The sequence below is a fragment of the Propithecus coquereli genome, unplaced genomic scaffold, assembly GCF_000956105.1.
Source record: "Propithecus coquereli isolate 6110/MARCELLA unplaced genomic scaffold, Pcoq_1.0 Scaffold766, whole genome shotgun sequence".
Taxonomy (NCBI): Eukaryota; Metazoa; Chordata; class Mammalia; order Primates; family Indriidae; genus Propithecus; species Propithecus coquereli.
The window spans coordinates 214268-224324 of record NW_012153796.1 but is presented as its reverse complement, the minus strand read 5'-3'; the positions used below and the strand labels follow the sequence as shown (position 1 = coordinate 224324).

Below are 10057 nucleotides of genomic sequence, written 5' to 3'. Positions count from 1 at the left end.
GAGTAACTGGAGTGGCACGTAGTAGGTGTGGATAGAAAGGCTGCATGTTGTAGAGGTGTCATTCTCTCCGGATTAATACAGCTTCAGTCAAAATACAATTGTGATCACCTATAAAATTGACAAAAGAATTCTAAGGTTTATTTGGAAGAATAAATTAATGAGTGTAACTAAGGCATTTTAGAGCAGGAAAAAAAGTGAGGGACAGTTGCTCTATCAAATATGAAAATGGACTGTCCCATTTAAATGGTGGGTATTGGCATCAGAATGTGTAGATATGTGGGAGCACAATAAAAGGTCTAGAAATTAAGCCTGGTCTTCACAAAACCCCAACTGATGCAGACCAGCTGACTGGGAAATAAAGTTAAGCAAGTTTTACATTTTCTTATCTTAAGATAAGTTCTCAATAGACTAAAAGCTTCCATGACACACACAAAAACAACTCATGAAAATGCTGGAAGTATAGGTGAGCATTTGTATAGTCTAGTCTTTCTAGGTAGAAACTTTATTCCTGTCTGACTACATAAAAATAAAAATGCTCAGAACAGCAGATAAGACAACTAACAAAACAAAATTAAACTTTTGTTAGCCACAGTATGCATACGAATTACATAAATAATGATGATGCTACTGTTGATGAAGATGATTTTTTAAAAAGACATAACTCAAATAGAGAAAAAGGATAAAAGATATGTCTAAAGTTTTAATATTTTGCATAGCTTTTGTCCCAGCACATTTACTCATTGCTTTTGAAATAGTCTTGAATGTAAGGAAAGATTTATTTATGAGGGTTTATTTACTTCCCCATCCTTTACAAATGGAAAAAGTTAGAAGCAGTTAAAATGCCCAGCACTAGGGGATTGGTATAATATTAATGTATTACACAGTATTTTACAATCATGCAGTGGAATACTATGCAATATTTAAAGGAATGATTTATTTGTTTCCTAAAGCTGCAGTAACAAACTGCCACCAGCTGGGTGGCTTAAAACAACAGAAATTTGTTCTCTTATAGTCCTGGAGGCTCGCAGTCTGAAATCAAGGTGCAGCAGGGCCATGCTCTCTCTGAAGGCTCTAGGGGAGGATCCTTGCTTGCCTTTTCCTGGGTTCTGATGGCCTTGCTGTTTCTGGGCTTGTAGATGCATCGCTCCAGTCTCCGCCTCCGTCGTCACATGGGTTTTTTTTTTTTTCTTCACTAAGAGCCTTTATAAACGAGGTTTTCATTCTGTGGGTTTAAAAATGAATTAATGTTCCTGAGTGCCATAACTTTCATCTAATTGGTTAAAAATACTTTAGAGTTTGGCGAAGTTCAAAACAGATTTTAAAATGTCATTTAAGACAGAGTATTTCAAAGTAGAATACTTCCATATTATACAAGATATTTTTTTTTTTGCTTTTTCAAATTACAGATAATTTAAAATGAGTAGGTTTGAAATCTTCATTTTAAGTGCTTATGTTTTGAAATTTTTACTGACTATATATGTAATATTAATAGTTAGATTTCTCACTCCATCCAAGCAGAATTGTTTTAGGTAAGTGTAAACTTTCAAACTTTGCAGCTACTTGTCTCTAGGGCGCTAGTGAGATATTTGAAATTAAAAATTGCCATGTTATTCGTTGTTGTTTTCCTAGGCAAGGAATTGTTCCTCCAGGTCTTACAGAAAATGAATTATGGAGAGCAAAGTACATCTACGATTCAGCTTTTCATCCTGACACTGGTGAAAAGATGATTTTGATAGGAAGAATGTCAGCTCAGGTTCCAATGAACATGACCATCACAGGTTGCATGATGACATTTTATAGGTAAGTGATGGATATGTAACAACGGTTTGTTTGATATCACAAAAGCCTAAAGTACATTTTTATGTAAATAATTTTATTGAGATAAATGTCATTTCATAAGTATAAAAAGTGATGAATATGGGAATTAGCTTGATTGAATCATCCACAATGTATACATGTATCCAAATAGCACATTGTGCTCCAAAAATATATACAACAAAAAATAAAATTGAAAAAATAAAATGGGGGTGTAATTGCTTTAAAAAAAGAAACAAATGTCATTGCATTTTTATTTCCCTTTTGTATAAATGTTGCTGCTCTGGGGTCTTTTTTACCTTTCTCCTCTACTAAATACCATCTTCTTCATTATTCAAAAGGAGCTTGAATTTTTCCCTAAATCTTAGACCCAAAAGAAAATGAGGTAGAGAAAGAAAATAAAGAGTCTGTAAGCAAATTCTCCTTTTAATCCCTCCGTATAGATATAGGTATAGGTATAGATACAATACAGGTGTAGGTGTGGACATAGACACAGACATACAGGATTGTACATGCAGTTAGGAGGGGCCAGGACTGCTTAGCCTACATATGGCTTCATTTTTCCCCCAAAGAAGGGACCTGACATTTGTTGAGTAAATATCTGTGCCAGGCCTTCTACAGATTTTATCTTACTTCGTCCTCATAGTAACCCTCTGAGCTTGGTGTCATCCATATCTACTGAACGAGGACACTGAGGATCACAGAGGTTAAGAGTCCGCCTGGCCACACAGGTCCTAAGCCTGTGGCAGCCCAGATGCATAGTCCTTGCCCAAGTTTCTCCCTTCCCAGTCTGTCTCCTCCTTGGTTTCTGGTGCCCACATTCTCTGTTCTGTGCAGCGATTAGGTCCAGGTGATGGTGGGTGTGTGACCGCTTGCTATGTTTCAGGACTACGCCGGCTGTGGTGTTCTGGCAGTGGATTAACCAGTCCTTCAATGCTGTCGTCAATTACACCAACCGAAGTGGAGACGCTCCCCTCACTGTAAAGTAAGGCTGCGAGATTGACGGTCCCCTGCGGTTCTCCAGTGTTCATTTGATTAAGTGGTGATGCTCTCCTGTTTAAAAAAGTGTATCTGTATAAACTGCTTATATTGTTCAGAATATTATGTAGCATCTTTTCAAGTAAAGTGCTTCTTTTTCTCCCTCTCTGTCAAGACAACCGTTTTCTTCCAACCTGCTTTCTCAGACATTACTCAAACTGTTAGTGGTGCTAGTAGAATGATACATCTCTCATTGCCGCTGCGGACACGTGGCAGGCAGCAGGTCTGGCCTCTGGTGAATGACAAGCCGCACCCCTCAACCCTGCCCAAGTCAACAGCCACCAGCATCAAAAGGAGAGGGGTCAACCGTGTGGTCTCTGGAGAAATCAAGGAAGACCATGGTGATGTGACCATTATATCTGACTTTAAAAAAAAAAAAAAATAGCTCATCTGTGGAACCCAAAAGAAAGCAATGGGTTTAAAAAATTTTCCTCTCATAAAAAAAATCTGACAGACTAAAATGTCAGCATAACTTGCATTACACTTGAAAGAAAAGTGCTTTTCTTTTTTTTATTATTTAAAATTGCATTCAACAGTCCATGTTCTTCTACCATCATTGTGTGGAACAAAGGATATTGAAATCTGCAACCCAGCGGAATTTATCACAGTTAAAATTTCTTTTAAAGGAAGAAAGAATTGCTTGTGCTTTATTGCATTTTGAAGATGAGACTAAGTATTTTTATACAGTAAAGTAACATTTTTAAAATGGCAGCACTTCATTTTTGCTTTCAGTATGTATATTAATATTTTGAGAAGTATTTTTTATTTAAGCAAATATGTTCCAAACATTTAGCCCAATACACATTTTCCTGTATTCATAGCTTTCTACACACAAACCCTCCCTCCCACAAATACACAGTCTATATGTCTACTCGTTTGGGATCGTACTCAGGTTATATGTGAAGAATCCTATTTTTTATGGGTCTTTTTGCTTTTTCTCTAGATTCTTATACTTGTAGGAGTGATAAGGAATGTTGTTTTTCGGACTCTCCACTCTTAGTCATGCTCTTTTATATTTCCCCCTTGTTTCTTCAAATAAGGTACCAGAGTTCCCTGACACTCATCATTTATGGGATATCCTTTTTTCATTTCAGTGAATTGGGAACAGCTTATGTTTCTGCAACAACTGGTGCTGTAGCAACAGCTCTAGGACTTAACGCATTAACCAAGGTACTCGGATTTTTATTTCCATAATAAACTTCTTCATTCATTTTCACCTGCCTGGCTCAAAGTCCCTCTACTGTTCCTCAAAACAGTTCAAGTCTGTGACTTTCTTATCATACTCATTATCTTTAGCTACATAGTTTAATTATATCTTCCAGTAAGTTTGGGAAGGGTTGTTACCTCTGCCGATACTGTGGTCTGTGCCTGGCGCTGTGTATGAAATGCCAAATGCTCACCTCCCCAACGGCCTGCTGGAGACTGTGGTAAGCCGTGTGCCTCAGGCCACAGCCCTGAAGAGGTGGAAGAGCCAGCGTCTGAGCTCAAGACTTTGGGACTCCAAAGCCCGTGCTCTTTCAGCCACGCTAAGCTGTCAGAATGTCTTAGAAGCATGCCTGGTCCCAGCATGCCCATGCCAGACATAGAAAAATACTACTAGGAAACAAGTTTTGAAAGTACTCTTGGCCTGAGTTTCTATACAAATAGGACTCTGCGTTTTTAAGAGTTTTCGAGTAGAAAGTTATTTCCATCCAGTAATACAGGAAAGGGAAGATAATGCTTTTGGAATTCTCTCTTCCACAGCATGTCTCGCCACTGATAGGACGTTTTGTTCCCTTTGCTGCCGTAGCTGCTGCTAATTGCATCAATATTCCATTAATGAGGCAAAGGTAAGATTCATACATACTCTTAGCCAGGGCTTACGCTTGACAGGATAGTCTCTTGTAATAATTAGCTTTGTTGAAACTCTTAAAAATTTATTTTAATCTGTACAGATGAAATTATATGAGATTGGGGATTTACTTCGAAATAATATGGGGCTGGGGTGAGGACGGACCCCCTGATGAAACAAGTTTAGCCACGAGTTGCCAATTATGGAAGCAGGCCAAGGAGTGCGTGGCGTTTAGATTAGTTTATTCTCTAAGATAGGTTCTTCCCCCGCAAGAATTTTCTTTTGGGGCTTAAAGTAATATTAATCTATATCTTTGGAAGTATTCTTTTAGAACTGGCAAAAATTAAAGGAGAAGAAAGAACAAGAAAAAGCATTTGAAATGAATAACAGAAAACAGGGTATCAATAGGATTTATAGTATTAGTAACTATAGTTAATAAATATCCAATAAGGGCCCCATACTAGTGACTTCTTCTATGTCAGTACATTAAGTTAGTTGACTTAATAATGCCATGCGTTGTATCTATTTATCATTTAGAAAGTTGCTCACATTTGCCCAAGGGCACAGAAATTAGCCTTTTCTTTAAGCTAGCATATCCACCCTTCAAATCATATTGTTGTTGAAAAAGGTACACCCTTTTAAGAAAGTTTACTAGTGTTATTTGACTTTTGTGTCTATCCCAGGAGGATTAAGCTTGTTCATCGTATTTAAAAATAAACTTGTTTGTACCAGAAATAACACTTGAGCGAGCATTTGGATTAAGTGGGGACTTGATCTTTCCCATCGTAGTATTGTTTCAAGATGCTTTGTGAAGGCATTGGGGAACTCCTTTGCGTGTGCTTTGCTCTGCAGGGAGCTCAGAGTTGGCATTCCGGTCACAGATGAAAACGGGAACCGCTTGGGAGAATCAGCAAACGCTGCAAGACAAGCCATCACGCAGGTGGTCGTCTCCAGGATCCTCATGGCAGCCCCGGGCATGGGTTAGTAGAACTTTGTCCTCATTCATTCATTCTGTGAATATAGACTGAGCAAGCCTTTATGGATCAGCGAACAAACAAAAAAAGTCACTCCTTTTAGTGGAAATTACCTTCTGTGGAGGAGGCAGAAAATAGACAAGTAAATAAAATATGCAGTGTGTGAAATGGTGCTAAGGGCTAGAGGAAGGAGGATGTGGGCACTGGGGTGGAAGCAGCCGCAGACAGGGAACAGACTGGCTCAGGGGAAGGGAGTGAGCCAAGCAGGGGTCAGGGACGCATACTCTGGGCAGAGAGGGCAACAGAGAGGCCAGAGTGCGCCTGGTGCGTAGGAGGCATCGTGGGAGACAGGTGCAGCTGGAGCAGAGCGAGGGAGGTGGGGAGCAGCAGGAAGGGTGTTGCGAGGCCACGGAGGGCAGAGCGTGGATGGCTGCCCTGGTGTTTCCGGCTTGGCTTTTCCTCTGAGAGACAGGGAGCCATGCAGGATTTTGAGCAGGCCGGTGGCACAATCCGACCTAGGTTTTAACCGTGTCATCCGGATGCTGGGTTGATGAAAGACTGAAGGAGGAACAAGAATGTTGTACGGAGCCTGTTCAGGGGCCGCCTCAGTGTTCCAGGTGAGACCCAGTGGCGGGCGGGGCCGGGGCCATGCAGTGGAGGGGATGGGAATTTGACAGGAAGGAATTCGATCTTTACAAACCTTGAAAAGAAACTTCCAGAGTCCTTGGATAGAAGTAGTTTCTACTGAAGGTTTATTTGTATCAATAGGAAACCCTAGGAACATGCAGCAAATCGGAATGGTTAGAGCAGCTACTAACAAAACGTGTGCCAAGCCGCCACTTGTTTTCTCCACGGGGTGTGGGGCCAGCATCACCCAGAGCAGCAAATCTACACTGCGTTTATTTCCTCTGAGGATGCTGGGCCAGCGGGCTGCTTAGAGCTGCCTTCAGACCAGGCCTAGAGAAGGTTCTCAGACTCACCCAGAAATCACAGGACCTGGGAGTTACAGCCCTCTCCACAGACAAAACAGAAATTAGTATTAAACAGAATGTATCGTTAATATTAAAACAAATTTAATTTTATCATCTGAACTGAATGCAAACAGCACTTGGCTTATGAAAATGAAGCTCCCAAATGAAGCATACTTCATCAACCACTGTCCAGCTTTCTCACTAATATTTTTTGCAGTTTTTACATTCCTTCTGTCACTGCAAATGCTCATTAGCAGGCAAGTAGGAGCAGGCAACAGAAGTTGAACCAAAGTGCACGAAGGAGAACTTTGAAGACCGTCATATTTGCATTCCAACTAATTGGGGAGAGACCGCTATTATCTGATTGAACAAAGGAACACCTCGGACATCCCACCCTTGTGGGATGCCAGTGTGTTCTGTGAGGGTGGCTGGGAGGCCACAGTCCTGAAATGCAGGCGAAGCTTCCCCGAGTCCAGAACCAGCACACTTGTCACTCACCTAGGAGGAGGCTGAGGAGCCCACCCCGACATGCCTACCGAGTCCTGAGGCCAAATTTGCTGAAATTGAGGTTACAACTCCAACTTCTACCCTGGGTTTGCTTTTGGTTTTGGTCTTTCCCATTTTGAAATGCCTTATTCCTCTTGGAATTCAACCAGCCCAACAAATCCATTTCCAGTGACTTGGTTATTATAAATGCTATTGAGTCCCCTGAGGAAAAACAAAATCCTTCTGTCTCATTGAAATTTACAGGGTAGTTGACATACTGAAGTGTAGGATATGACAGTTCAGTGTGATAAAAGTTATGAGTGAATGAACTAATTCTGCCCATCACATACCCAGCGTTTTACACACATTGTTGCGTCAAATCAGCATGGGCACTTTAATACTGTTTTCTCCATTTTATAGGTGAGGAAAACAGGAAACAAGGCTTAGAGAAGTTAGGTGACTGTTTCAGAGTCCCCCAGCTAGCAAGTGGTCTAGCCTGTACTGAAGCGGTATCTGCCTCCACCAGTGCTGGACACCCAGGAAAGGCTGCATTTGCTTTATTATTTAATAATGTAGGAGGGGAAGGTTCCTGATGTTTGTATCGTTGCCTGTTTAAAGTTAAATGTCAAGTTCTCTTCAAGATTATAAAACTTTCTGGCTGGCAGAGGGCATTACATTGTTTTTCAAAAATCTAGAAAATAGGAACAGTTTTCTATTTAATAAATTTAAATTTAATAATTTAAAGAATTACTGCAAATAGTTTTTACTCTGCCAGTGTGAAAAAATAGGCTAAAAGTGACATAAGCTTACTGTCAAATTGTTGGAAAAAATGTGAGCTGAAAACAGACATTAAATAGAGATTTAAGTGACTCTGTCTTTACTTTCAGCTGTCCCTCCATTCATTATGAACACTTTGGAAAAGAAAGCCTTTTTGAAGGTAAGACCCAGTTTTATTTGTCATTTTCTCAATTCTTTTCATTCCTTTTCAGACTTCAAAGTATACAGAATATTTGCTACATAAATAGTGAGTAAAGAATTTGAAGGTCAGTTTTTCTCAGACTCTAATGTAAATAAAAAGATGTTTCCAGAATCATTTTATTTCTAATCTCGGAATTTGAAAAAGCTTCTCGTACATGAAGACCACTGCTATTGAGAGATCGTAGGTCAGTTATACACTTAGTCATCAGCTGAATGCCTCGCTAGGGAAAAATGAAGAGATGATGTGAATTTGGAATGATGTGTTTAGAAGTCACTGTCCATACTATCAGAATGAAAAACTAATTTGGAGTACTGGTTTCATGGGGTCTCAGTGTTGGAATGGTTGCCTCAGTTCCACTGATGTCTCAGAGACGAACACTGGACAGAAAATGTAGTTGGGCATACGGCATAATTTTCTTGCTATGACTGATGGCAATTGTTTTAGATATACCCTGGCATTTTCTCACATGAAGGAACTAGCAAATGATACAAGCAGTTAGCCCCATCTTAGCCCACCGTTGCCACACCACTCCAGGCTTTTACACAGTGATAAGGTGAGTAAATACTGTGTTCTCTCCAGCCTCATCTTAATGTGTGTGTGTTAGCTTTGCTTGATATTGTATTCCCTGCAGTCATAATTTAGAAGTGTGCTGCCTCACTCGCTCTTCCCACAGAAGCCGTCTGCTGCCCAACCCCACACTGAAGGGGCCACTGATTTCGAAGTCCCTGTGTCAAGGCCCAGAGAGGCGGTCAGCGTCGCTCGCGGATCAGTCCCAGTGCCTCACTAGCTACAGGGGGTCTGGTGGTAGCTGTACTCATTCAGAACTCAATAGAAGATGTTGCCTTGAAAAAGTAATGGCTAAATACTGTTGAGGTTCCCACATACACCTACCACTCCCAAGTTCAAGGTTGCTATTACACTTAAATATTGCATTTTTCCCACAGAGAGAAGACAGACTTAATTGATAATATAGCCATGACTAAAACATATACAGAGGCAGCTTATATTAATGTCCATACTATTCCGTGTTCAAACCACTTTCACATACTATTGTGAAAGGCAGGCTTTACCGTGCCCCCTTTACAAAGGCTCGAGGATCATTTCCTCAGCAGTTCCCGATGCCCACGTGGGAGGTGTCTGCCTTGGTTGGCCTTCCCCTTGTTCCCCCGACTCCCACGGCCAGGTGTGCCGCCTCTGCAAGGATGTACTTATCTGGGCTTTTACCTTGGAAATGACCAAACTCCTCTGCAAACATGAAACTAATTGAACATTCTGGGCTTTTTTAAATGGTGATGCTTGGGGAGCATTCAGCATGACTCATCGTTCCCCCCACGCCTTATCCTTTCCCAAGTGAAGAGCTGGAAAAAGCCATCAGCTGTGGGCAGGTGACTCACGAAAATTTTTGCAGTAAACCAAAAAGTTTACTGCCTAAAATCTGGGCTTCCACGAACGTTTTTTCTTGAAGAATAGTTCCTGTTGTCTCTTTAAACTTAGGTCATTCTTGCTGGCACTTTCATTGGGAATAAAATTGATATGGTTTGGGTCCTGTAATAATAGTTCTCTTTCCTTAAGTCCTAATTCTTTTATATTCCTGTTAATAAAAGTGGACTGCTATGGCTACTCAGTACATTTTCAGGACTATCTGCTAACCAAATGTGAAGGAAGCATTTATTTTTACATTTATATATTTCTTTAGCAGCCCTTTGCTGAATGCTTGTTTATGCCAAGCAATGTGCCAGGCGCTAGAGTCACCCAAAGAGGACATGAGCCCTGCTCTCAGGAAGCACATTGTGTTGTGGGGAAAGAGTCACAGGACAAATGCTCCCAACACACAGTGATTATAGCTCTGAGGGAATACAAAGGAGGTGTCTTACCCGACTGGCATAGATGGGCAGAGACTGGAAGAGCATCAGCCAAGGGCCCATGTTCTACAGAAGCTCAGCAAGGACACAGAGCGTGGCTT

The 10057-nt window shown here is 40.8% G+C and overlaps 1 protein-coding gene across 1 annotated transcript in view; it reads left to right on the top strand.

Annotated features, from left to right (window-relative positions):
* Nucleotides 1-10057, top strand: part of SFXN1 (sideroflexin 1) — a 55670-nt gene that overhangs the window by 27122 nt on the left and 18491 nt on the right. Inside the window, exons 3-8 of the mRNA XM_012662452.1 lie at nt 1630-1800; nt 2702-2800; nt 3948-4023; nt 4597-4682; nt 5537-5664; nt 8003-8052. Coding sequence (XP_012517906.1) covers nt 1630-1800; nt 2702-2800; nt 3948-4023; nt 4597-4682; nt 5537-5664; nt 8003-8052 — 610 coding nt within the window. The remainder of the gene's footprint in view (nt 1-1629; nt 1801-2701; nt 2801-3947; nt 4024-4596; nt 4683-5536; nt 5665-8002; nt 8053-10057) is intronic.